The sequence below is a fragment of the Neofelis nebulosa genome, chromosome 16 (genome assembly GCF_028018385.1).
Source record: "Neofelis nebulosa isolate mNeoNeb1 chromosome 16, mNeoNeb1.pri, whole genome shotgun sequence".
Taxonomy (NCBI): domain Eukaryota; kingdom Metazoa; phylum Chordata; class Mammalia; order Carnivora; family Felidae; genus Neofelis; species Neofelis nebulosa.
Window position 1 is genome coordinate 9,736,746 of NC_080797.1, and position 12,545 is coordinate 9,749,290.

At 39.7% G+C, this 12,545-nt stretch overlaps 1 protein-coding gene across 14 annotated transcripts in view; it reads left to right on the forward strand.

Moving 5' to 3' along the window:
• NCOR1 (nuclear receptor corepressor 1) overlaps window positions 1-12,545 on the forward strand; it is a 161,111-nt gene that overhangs the window by 116,106 nt on the left and 32,460 nt on the right. For 10 of the 14 annotated variants that reach the window (XM_058704695.1, XM_058704701.1, XM_058704693.1 and 7 more), the window contains 6 exons: window positions 445-640; window positions 6,723-6,893; window positions 7,636-7,796; window positions 11,016-11,136; window positions 11,237-11,338; window positions 11,675-11,775. In XM_058704695.1, coding sequence (XP_058560678.1) covers window positions 445-640; window positions 6,723-6,893; window positions 7,636-7,796; window positions 11,016-11,136; window positions 11,237-11,338; window positions 11,675-11,775 — 852 coding nt within the window. The remainder of the gene's footprint in view (window positions 1-444; window positions 641-6,722; window positions 6,894-7,635; window positions 7,797-11,015; window positions 11,137-11,236; window positions 11,339-11,674; window positions 11,776-12,545) is intronic. The other 4 variants (XM_058704702.1, XM_058704707.1, XM_058704704.1 and 1 more) reach the window with 1 other exon arrangement.

Here is a 12,545-nt window from a genome sequence, read left to right on the forward strand (position 1 = left end):
CTGAGCCACCCAGGCGTCCCCTTTAGTGATTTTATATTATGTTCAGTTCTGAAAGTGAAATGTTCAGCATTTTAAGCATTACATTTGAAGATTATTTTGATTAAAAAATGGCAAAATCCGGGGCGCCTAGGTGGCTCAGTCAAACGCCTGACTTTGGCTCAGGTCATGATCTCAGAGTTTGTGGGTTCAAGCCCCATGTCAGGCTCTGTACTGACAGCTCGGAGCCTGGAGCCTGCTTCACATTCTGTGTCTCCCTGTCTCTCTTTTCCTCCACCACCTGCACTCAGTCTCTTTCTCTCTCTCAAATAGAAGTAAACATTAAAAAAAAAAAAAAAAAGCAAAATCCTGTCAACTGGTATATTACAGAAATAAGCATTATTTGCAGCAGAGGGTTGTTGTTATGTTGGTCATTGGCATATTTAGATTTTTTGTTTCTTCCTGTAGGTTTCCTGTACCCCATGTAATATACCAATTGGAACCCCAGTGAGCGGCTATGCCCTGTACCAGCGTCACATTAAAGCCATGCATGAGTCTGCGCTCCTGGAAGAACAGCGACAGAGGCAAGAACAGATAGATTTGGAATGTAGAAGTTCCACAAGTCCGTGTGGCGCCTCCAAGAGTCCAAACAGAGAGTGGGAAGGTAGGCAGCGCTGTCATCACAAAGAACTTTCCTGAGGGAAACAAAACTGTACTCCAAAGTGGGTCCTTTGTGTTTTGTAGTTTATCAGCATGTCGGTTGATTTATTTCTCTTGCCCCAACACGTAGAATCCCTTCAAATTGACCTCAGTCAGACAGTTGAGGAATGTTTGTATTATTGACTACTCTAAAGGATGGCAGTAACATTTTTGATGGTTTTCGTTAATACGAATTTTCTGATATTTATCTCTATGCTGGAAGACTATAAAAACCATTCTTTCTGCCTACTTATCTGACTTTTCAGAGTAAGTGGGAATTGTTATCGTGTCCTCCAAGCAAGTCACATGTAACAGCAGGATAATGCTCTAATTCTCTGATGACAACTTTGTGAAATGTATAGTGCCAGTCAGACCCTGACTCGTCTCTCGCCCCAGCATTTACCAGTTGTTTGGCCAGGGACAAGGCCCTTAACTCTTCTTTTAGTTCTCTCATTTGTAAAGTGCAAGTTATGGATCGATCTGTCAGTCTGTCTATCTATCTGTCTATTATACCTACCTACCTACCCACTTATCTATCTGTCTCATCTAATCTAATCTGTTTTATCTGTCTGTCTGTCTATCTATCTATCTATCTATCTATCTATCTATCTATCTATCTATCTTTCTCCCTTGCTGTGATTACAACCCATAAGAATCAACAGTCAGTATTATTTTGTAACATGTGGCTCAGCATTATTCTTTATATAATATTGTATGTAATAATATACAACTTATAATAATAATCAGTGCACTAGTATACACACGGTATAATAGATACCATGGTATATAGGTACCTTCTATAAATGATAATAGAAGGTGTTGTTATCATTGTTGTCACTGTTGTTATTTCAAGTGACAGGTTTGAGTTGTGCATGCTTTTTCTTTTTTTAATTTTTTTATGTTTATTTTTTATTGTTTTTTATTATTTTTTTAATATATGAAATTTATTGTCAAATTGGTTTCCATACAACACCCAGTGCTCATCCCAAAAGATGCCCTCTTCAATACCCATTACCCACCCCCCATCAACCCTCATTTTTATGTTTATTTTTGAGAGAGAGACAGACACAGAGCGTGAGTGGGGGAGGGACAGAGAGAGAGGGAGACACAGAATCCGAAGCAGGCTCCAGGCTTCGAGCTGTCAGCACAGAGCCTGATGCAGGGCTTGACCTCATGAACCGCGAGATCATGACCTGAGCTGGAGTCACACACTTAACTGACTGAGCCACTCAGGCTCCCCTCTTTTTTTTTTTTTTTTTAAAATAAGATTGTTTTAATTTTAAGTACTCTCTGCACCCAACATAGGGCTCGAACTCACAACCCCAAGATCAAGAGTTGCACACCTCACCGACTGGCATGCTCTTTTTAGTTGTGCATGATAGATACACTTACTTTCTCTAAAAAGGGGAGAGGGGAGTGATTTCTAAGTTGTAATAAATTCTGGCATGGTTAGGAAATGGCACATGTGTTCTGGTTGACAGTTAACTTACCAACTACGTGCTATAATATGCTTAGGATGTAAGTCTATTAAGGTCTTCATTACTATGGTTTAGATTTTTCCGTAATGATTCAAAAGACTCTTTGTAGTACCTTTTTTAGCTAAGTAAGAGCAATTAGCTGCAGAATGCCATGGATTTCAAGGGCTATTTAATATAAAATGGGAACTGTGGTACTTAAATGATCTTGACCCCCTCCCCAATCACACCAATGATAAGTTATTAGTTATTTGGTACACTGAGCCTCTAATGTTAGAGTTCTAAATATAAGATTATTAATGTTTTAAGTATAAATCTTATGCTAGTAAAAATAACACCTAGCAAGGCTGGGTGTATAATAGGTGCTAAATGAATATTTCTTGAATGAAGGTAAAAACGTTAATGATTTGGGGGCTTTTAGTATATTGGGTGTAGAGAATCCTCAGTTGCTAACTCAGTAATTACATGTTGAAGGAATGAGTTAAATGAACTAGAGTATAAATGGACTTAGCAGAAGTGCTTATCTTTTGAGCAGCCCAATTACGAGAAAATCTGTCATGATGAGAATGATAAAAATTATAGAGTAATTTAAAAGTCTGTCAATGTATTCCTTACATAAATGATTTAGAATAAATGTTGGGAGGAAGAATTTAAAAGAACCTAGAAAAAAATGACATTCAAATGATATTTGCCAAATTCGTGCTAAAGCTGAGTATTACTTTTAGTTAGTAATATCTGGATCATTCTAATATGTATATCATATAGTTACTTTAGGACCTCAATATCTTGTCTTGTTCTACTTTATAAATTGGGCTGTATTTGGAAGCTGGAGAGACTGAATCAGGCTAGAGCCCCAACTTCTAAGACTCTAAACAATGAACTGCATTTCTCTCTGGTCAGTCACATTAATCCATGTGGTTTAGGTAAGAGGGGTATCCTAATTTTTAATTGTAATGCAGTGGTCCTTTTTTTCCCCCCAAATTTATTTATTTTTGAAGGAAAGAGAGAGCATGAGAGCATGAGTGGGGGAGGGGCAGAGAGAGAGAGAGAGAGAGGGAGACACAGAATCTGAAATGGGCTCCAGGCTCTGAGCTATCACCACAGAGCCCGATGTGGGGCTTGAACCCATGAACCGTGAGATCATGACCTGAGCCGAAGTAGGACACTTAACCGACTGAGCCACCCAGGCGCCCCTATAGTTCAGTGGTCTTAGAACCACATGGTAATTATATTTTTGATTAATATGATACCAAGGTGTTTATTAATATGACATCAGTTTGGTTCAAGGTGACCCTAGAAACTGGGGCAGTTGATTACATTTTGTCCCAAGGTTAAGTTTTGTTTTAGCTCATCTACCTAGTATGTTTGTCCAGTAATTTGTTAACCAAGTGCCTGAAGACTCTCCTAAGTTGATAGGTATCCATACATAGTTCAGTGTAAAGGATAATGTCCTTTACATTTATACATCCCCCTTATATAATTGTATACTTGCAGTTAAATTGCTTATATGCAGCATGTTTGATATAAATGTTTTCAATGCAACGTCATAGAATAGTTTATAGAATGGCAAATACAGCAAGAATGTGGATTTAACATATAAACAATCACCAGACTGGTACAGTCCACTTGAATTAGGACCATGCTTTTGACTTTTCACAGTCTCACTTAGAAAGTAACAGGCAGCACCAGTTGTCCAACTGTTTGATTGTATTCACCTTAATGTCAGTGGCACAAAAAATTATTGTAGGTGGTGTAATAAGCCTTTTCACCTGTAGGAAAGCTTGGGGAAAACCTTAGAGGCAATTGTTTTCACTTTCCAGGAACATTTACACAAGCTGACCCCTGCTTTAGTTTGAAGCCTTTTCCCTGTAGTGAAGGAGCTCAGACACACATGTCGAGAGAGTTAAAATTAAACTCGCCGTGCAGGTTTAATAAGATCAGTTTATTCCAATTAAGAGTTAATGCATCTGTGCAACTGAATCTAGTCTGTTTCTTTTGTTGTTGGTTTCTTTATCTTTTCAGCCCTGAGTACATGATGATTTAAAAGCTGTATTTAGAACCATCTAAATTTCCAGTTTTCCTTTAACAGTACATGACAAAATAGTTTCCACATAGTGGTCAACTTACTGGAAGTGACAAAACAATCACACGGAATTTATAATACACTATGCTGTTAAATTCTCTAGAAAGGAAGACATGATTTTCTTTTGAAGTTGGTCTGTTTTATAAATCTGCACAGCATTAGAGCACTTAATCTAATTTGTTACATTAATATGGCTAAGAAGGGAAGAGTACCATCATCTTGATGGGTACCCCAGAGGCATCTGAAATTCAACACCCAGTGATTCAGGGAGGCGTTTTTGCCATGTGGTTTAGAGCTCAGAGTCAGGCTTTTGAAAGATCCCTGGTAGAGTGACCTTGGTTGGGCAATATGGTGTGATTCTTTTGAGCTTCAGTTTCCTCATCTGTGAACTGGTGTTAATAATCTCATTGGTCATGAGGGCTAAGTGAGATAATTCATGTAATCACGGTGCTCTGCACTGTATGTATGTAAATAGTATATAAAAAGTATGTAAACAGTACATACTTTTTAAAAAAATTAAGTATTAACACACAGTGCAGTATTGGCTTCAGGAGTAGAAATCAGTGATTCATCACTTACATACAACACCCAGTGCTCATCACAAGTGCCCTCCTTAGTACCTGTCACTCATCTAGCCCATCTTCCACCCATCTCCCTCCACCAACCCTTGGTTTTGTTCTCTGTCATTAAGAGTCTCTTGTGGTTTGTTTCCGTTTCTTCTCGCCCCTCCCCCCACCTTGCCGTATGTTCATCTGTTTTGTTTCTTAAATTCCACCTATGAGTGAAATCATATGACATTTGTCTTTCTCTGAAGTACATACTGTTTTTAAAAGTTTATTTATTTTGAGAGAGAGAGAGCAAAGGAGGGGTGGAGAGAGGGAGAGAGAGAATCCCAAGCAGGCTCCGCACTGTCAGGGCAGAGCTCAACGCAGGGCCCGAACTGATTGAACGGCGAGATCAGGACCTGAGCTGAAATCAAGAGTCAAACACTTAACTCACTGAGTCACCCAGGCTCCCCGTTGAAGGACATGCGTAATATTAGCTGATGACTATAATCGTTTCTAGTTTTTACACAAATCTTAGTAAGCCGGAGAACTCTTTAAGCCTTGTGCTAATGAATCTTTATTTGAAACCAATTATAAACCTTCCTTTTAATAGTGAAATGCTAGAGACCTTCTCTTTAGATAGGAACTTTCACTACTTACTGTAGTTTAGTAAAGAAAAAAAGAATAAAAAATAAGCGTCGCTGTTTGAAGGGAGAAGACAAACTATTATTCACGGGATAAGATTATCTACCTAGAAAGCCTAAAAGAATCAACTGAAAAGTTATTAGAGCTAAAAGGAAAGAAAGTTCATTAAGTTTTTGAGGAAAAAAAAATGATATGCAGGAATCCACATCTTTCTTTCCTATGTATCTGCAATAAAAAGTTATATATGTAAAAGATGAAAAAGACGGTCTTCCTAGCAACAATATGTAAAATACCTTAAAAATAATTTTTAACAAGGAATGTGTAGAGAAGACATACGAGAAAGTCTAGGTTCCTCATTTAGGAAACGTTATTATGGAATGTCCGGTCTCCTGTATTCATAAATTTAATGCCAGTCTAATGAAAATTCCCGTGACGTTTTGTTTGGAGAGGAACTACTTAGAATGATTTTAAATTTAGGTTTACCTGCAAGACTAAATGGGTAAGACTAGGTGAGCAAGAGAGTAATAGGAATTCGTTCTGGCAGACATTAAAATACCCCAAATCTAAATGGTTTGGGTTACAGATGATTTGTACTTTCTTCCTTGTGCTTTTCTGATTTTCCAGAATTACAATGTCAGTATCATTTTGAAAAAGAAAAAAGTTATATATTATTATGTGCATCTTTAAATATTAATGTGACTGCATATCTGATGTACCCATTTAAATGCTTAAAGTTTTTTGTAATGCTTAATGTAGAGGTAAATCATATGATTTTCATTAGCATTATTATAGTACAACTCATAGTTTTATAAACTGGTGTAGGTTTTTTGGATTAGTTTGATCTGTATCCTTTGAAAGGCTTCTTCCATTTCTTAATTATGTTTATTTTTCTGACTGTTAAGTGGTGGGTTTCAACAGGCTAAATAAAAGAGTTGAAATTTTCAGAGATCTAAGTCAAGCAAGACTTGAATTCACAGAATGGCCGGATAATCTGAGGTTTGCCTGTTGTGATCCTTATTGCATGTGAAAACGCTAGTTTTCCTATTGAGGAGAAAAGGAAGTACTTTGTCTTTTAAAGGGAAAAATCATAACTGAATTTTTGAGGATTTTATTAGGGTCCTAGTGATGGTGCATACACAGATGTAACCTCTGTATGGGTGGATTCCCCCCAGGAATTTTAGATTTTAATTTATTAGTATATAGTCGGATCTGCCCCTGGATGGTGTGGGCTTGGTCCTTTCACACTTACTATTTTCGTTTGGGGTTCTTCCCTTATTTTGATAACTTTAACTTTCATAGGAAAATCAGTCGCCTATATGCCCTATGCTGAGGTCACACGTGCCCTAGAACAGGAAGCACAGATGCACAGTACCGCAGCAAGGTCAGCATCACCGTGTAGGCTCTCTCCGAGAGAAGTCAGTAAAGCCGCTCCACAGCCTATGAGTGCAGCCCGCTATAGTGTCCCGCCAGGTAAATATCGTTCCTCTGTGCAGTGGCTGCTGGCCATCTACCTACCGGTGCTACACATGGGTGGTTTCCAGGACATGTCCTTCCCGTTTCGAGAGTACCTTCTGGTTTCCCTACATCCCATCATCACTTGTATTCAGTTGAGATTTACCGGGGCCGCTGGGAAGTTTGTGTCCACACGTGTCCACTGCGACATGGACTGGCTTTTCTGTTACGAGTACCTGTACTTTTGAAAAATCTCGAGATCCCCTCCCCCACCGTAAGAGATTCCCGAGTCTGTGAGAGCCAGAATCCGTGAATGTCGCTCAAATTCTGCAGGATGCAAAAGGGGACATACAGCTGGTTGTCAGTTGCGTCTGTGTGTTCTCCCTAGTTGCCGCATCAGCTGCTCGTAAGAAGCAGGTCCAAAGAGCGACGGAGAGAGAGAGAGAGAGAGAGAGGATTATTAAAGATTGCCACTTGCCGATGCTAAGCAGAAGTAGGTTGAAATGAACATCAGCTTGCAAGCTCCGGTTTGACAGGGAGTTGAATGTCTCAGCCTCCCAAATACCATGTGTGACCTGAATGTGTATACGGCTTTAATTCAAGTGAAAGAGAAATTTAAAATAGAAATGCTCATCTTCAGCCTCATCTTGCACTCCAAATCCAATTTGTGATTTAAAAATTCAGGAATGACTGAGATAGGTGGGGTGTTGCAAACTACGAAATGGACTGTTTTGAATCATCTTTTTCTTCCTTTTAAAAGTCCTGCAGCCTGCTCCACATCAAGTGATAACCAATCTCCCCGAGGCGGTTCGGCTTCCGACAACTCGACCCACGAGGCCACCTCCTCCACTTATTCCATCATCTAAAACCACAGTGGCTTCCGAAAAGCCCTCTTTCATCCTGGGAGGCTCCATCTCGCAGGTAAAAACGCCTTCTCTCCTCAGGAGATTTCTGTTGAGGATTGCTTTCTGTCACTGATTTGTCAGAGTCTTAAATGAAAACCTATATACCAAGAGGCCATGACCAGAAAATATGGCGGTCATCGTACTCCGTGCCACGCACCGGAAGCTTGTGTGCGTTGGGTGCGCAGAGTGAGTGGCCTTGGCACGCTGTCTGGTTTAACTTCTGCGAGGCACTTCTGTGCCCTGAAGTTGAGTGTAGCGTAGATGAAAGAGGAGTCTCTTCAGAGGAATCTTTTCAAGTACTCAGATATGTGTTGACCAACTATTACAAAGGCTCTAAATACCAGTTCATTCTGACTTTGGCCACTGTATCTTTCTTTTTTCCTAGTGTTACTTTTTTTTTTTTTTTTTTAATTTTTTAAATGTTTTTTCTTTTTGAGAGAGAGAGAGAGACAGAGGGAGACATAGCGTGAGCAGGGGGAGGGCAGAGAGACAGAGAAGGAGACACAGAATCTGAAGCAGGCTCCATGCTCCACGCTGTCAACGCAGAGCCCGAGGCGGGGCTCAGACTCACAGACCGTGAGATCATGACCTGAGCTCAAGTTGGACCCTCAGCCGACCGAGCCACACAGGTGCTCCAAATGTGGTCTTCTCTTAATTGTTGTAAAGTGTTGACTCATGTGCAGGACCAGCAGTGACCACACCCCTGTCAGGTTATAGAACCATTTCATCACTCCAGAAAGTCTTCTCACGCCCTTTCGGCCTGAAGCAATCCTAGTTTTGCTTTCTACTGGCACAGATTAGTTTTGCCTTTTCTAGAACTTCATGTAAATGGACTCATACAGTGTGTACTCTTCTGTGTCTTCTTTAACATAGCATAACAGCTTTAGGGAGTCATCCAGGGTTTTGTGTCATCAGTAGTTTTTTTTTTTTTATTTATTGCCAAATAATACTACATTGTATGAACATACTGGTTTGTTTATCCATTTTCTTGTTAATGGAAGCATGAGCTGTTTCTTGTTTTTGGCTACAGTGAATAAAGCTGATACAAACATTATACTGGGCTCTTTATAGATATAATGTTTTCATTTCTCTTGTATACGCCCCTGAGAGTGGAATTGCTGAATATATGTTATGCTTGACTTTATAATTTTCCAGAGCGGGTCTCCAGTTTTACACCACTACCCCCAACGCATAAGCCTTCACGTTGCTTTGCTGTTGGCAGTCTTTTTTATCTTAGTTTTATTAGTGGGTATGTAACATTTGATGGTGGCTCTAGTTTGCATTTCCCTGAAAACAAAGATGTTGAGCACTTTCTCGTATATTTAGTGGTCATTTATGCATCTGATTGTGAAGTGACTGTCTTACTATCTGTTTTTATTGGGATTTTTGGTTAGTGGATTGTAGAAGTTCTTTATATGTTGTGGATGAAAGGTCTCTGTTCTAAAGTTTTTTCTCTTCTTTGTGGCTTTTGTGTCTTACCGATATGTTTTGATGAGCAGAAATTTGAAATTGTGTTGTGATTGTTGTAGCTTTCTTTATAAGTCCTGAAATCATGTGCTGTGGGTCCTTGTAAGGGCTTTTATTTTTCAAGATTGCTCTGCCTCTTCTCTGTGACTTCGGCACCTGCTTTGACAAAAAATTCTGCTGGGATTATGGCAGGGGTTGCCTTAAATCTATAGATTATTTTGGGATACATATGAAGATCTTGAGAATATTGAATCTTCTAATCCATGAACATGTTTATCTTGCCATATTTTAGGTCTTTAATTTCTCTCAACAGTATTTCATAGTTTTCACTGTAGAGGTTTTGTTAGGTTTATTTTCAGTTAATTATTTGTAACGTATTTTATGTTTTAATGTGTGGGTCGTACTTTCTTGTTTTTTGTAAATTTTGGTTAAAAACTGGATATTTTACATGATAGAATGTGGCAACTGTGGAAAATGGATTTTCCTCTCTCCCTAGGGTTTGCTGTTGTTGCTGTGTGTGGTGGTATTTGCTTTGTGACGTTTCTGAACTAACTCTGTAATGTCTGTATTCTTGTGACCTGTGTGGCCATTGAAGTCACTGTTTGGTTCACCTGGTGGCCAGCTAATTGCTGGACAGAATTCAGTGCCTAGAATCAGTAAGCGTCCCAGTCTTGACTGAGTAGCTCTGTGTGTGTGTGTTGGGGCACGCCTTCGACATTCAGCCTGGTACCTGACAACCCTGCCTTAGTCTTCTCTTCCTGCTTCCACAGAGCTCTGAGGTCAGCCAGAGTTGAGAATTCAAGGCCTTCTCAGGTCTTTCCTAGGCATCTGCACAACCTTGCACATGCACATGGCCTCCTAGATTGTTAGGAATACGTTGGAGTTTTTCAGATCCCCTTTAAACATCTCATTCCTTGGCTTTTCCTTTAAAGGTGTTTGGTTAGCCTCTCGTTTGCCTTCGTGGTTATCTACTGCCCCAGGCAGTGAAGAATTTCAGTCATTTGACTCTGATGGTTTTTGACAAGCGTGCACCTCCTTCCCCACCGTAGTCAGGTCAAATAAAGACAGCCTTGCAAATGGGTCTTCCAGAGAACCAGAGGGAATAATGACAGTTATCTGGGAATGAGGCGTTTAGGGAGCCCAGCCCTGTTCTTTCCCCTCCAGTGGCTGCCAGGCTGATGGTTTTCACCATGATTGAGGGTTGTTGATTTTCACTGCCGCCACCGAGCTTGGCCGGGAGTATATGAGATGAAATAGAACAAGTTCAGATGCCACGAAACCCACTGTTCTTACGTAGATTCTGCTGGTTTTCTTGAACACATGCGCCCAGATTTCCACAACCCTTTGGTTAATTTTCAGATTAAAAGTTGTTGTTGTTTTATAATTTTTACTGGTTGCCTTTGTGGAGGAGAGTTTTCCGAAGTCCTTACTCTTGGTTTTCACTGATGTCAGTGTCCTGTAGCATTTTTAAGAGCCATAATAGTAGCTTACGTTTTGAGTGTAGTGTTGAGTGCTTTGTTTATGTAGTTTGTTAACAATAAATTATTTACATGAAATTTATGGTGATTTCAGAGGACCTATCTTGCTCCTTTTAAAAATGTTTTTAATGTAAGCAGTCCGTGATAAGGATTCTCTTGCTTTGCAAATACCTGTTCTTAACTTGGGGCAGTGGGGGTGTAAATTTTTATAAACAGAAACACGAGCATTAAATCTGTTGCTGACCTTGTGAAAAGACAATGTTATTTTAGTCTTTTAAAATTATTTTTAGGGAACACCTGGCACTTATTTGACTTCTCATAATCAGACTTCCTACACTCAAGAAACAGCTAAGCCCTCAGTGGGTTCTATCTCTCTTGGATTGCCACGGCAACAGGAATCTGCCAAATCAGGTCAGTGAGTAAATACTCATAATGTTCCTGCATTTGTAGTATCACACTCGGTAATTCAGCCCTTGATCTCTTCATGTGTGTGTCTTGCTTTGGTCCATAGCTACTGTGCCCTACATCAAGCAGGAGGAATTTTCTCCCCGAAGCCAGAACTCCCAGCCTGAGGGTTTATTGGTCAGGGCACAACACGAAGGAGTGGTCAGAGGTAAAATATGCTGTTTGGCGGAAATGTTAAACTTTTCTTCCCAAAAAATTTATTAAAGTAAGTCATTAATATGGTTTAACTGTGGGGTTTTCAGTTAGAACCTGTACATTCTAAATTTTTCCTTCTGTATAAAAATAATTTAAAACTGTGAAATTCCATATTTTAGTAATCCTCTTTAATAATTGCATTATTATTTTAAAAGTGCATTTCAGTAAAACACAGCTATTCTTTTTGTGCTGCTGTGTCCTTCTCTCAGCCCTCCTCCACGTAGGGACTGGTGTTTGTTTGTTTGCAGTGGCAGAAGGTTAAGTTGCTAATAATTTTGGTTTTCTTCAGGTACTCCAGGAGCCATTCAAGAAGGAAGTATAACTCGGGGGACTCCAACCAGCAAAATTTCCCTGGAAGGCATCCCATCCCTGCGGGGCTCCATCACTCAGGTTAGTTGTGATTGTGCCTAAAATCCTGGACAAGAGCTAATGAGAAAACTAGAAGTCCAGTTTCAAGAGCTCTGGCTGTTACAGCAGTATAGTTTTGTGATTCAGTTGTTTGTTGTTCTGGATTATGGGACTGGGTCTCAGTGGTAACAAACCCAAATCTATAAAACTGTCGGCAGAAAGCCATCAATGTAATCGTTTTGACCACAAGCTATATTCTCTATTCTGCAGGTCATTTGAAAAGGTCAGTTACTTGCAAATGGGCAGAAGAAACAAGTTCTGATTGGTGTAGTTCTTACTGTCTTCCTGGCAAAGCTTTTACCATGTGTTGAGCTTAAATAGAAATGGAGAAGAAAATCATTATAAATTATTTGCTCGCCTTTGCCCCCTGTGAAAAAGAAGGTCGTACAGTCCCGGCCTATAAGCCGCCTTGCTAGAGTCTAATGCTAACCCGGGAGATACGGATGATGTTGATAAAAGCATCACAAGTCAAGTATCTTCTTCCAATTTTAGGTTAAATAAATTGCCAACTTTCATTAGGGAAAGGTCTTTCTTTTCCTCCATTAGATGTTAGTTTGAAGTGTAACAGTCATTAGCCTCTTTATTCTTGTAGATCTGGGAAGGGAAAATTCTGTTTTGGGAAATGATTGTAAACAGATTTTTTTGCACATTGAACCTGTTAGAGGATTTCTGTTCTGTTCTTCTTCCTTGTCTTTTGTCCTTGTTCCCTAGGACAGTGGTTGTTAAAAGTGTAGTCCCCAGGCCAGCAGCAT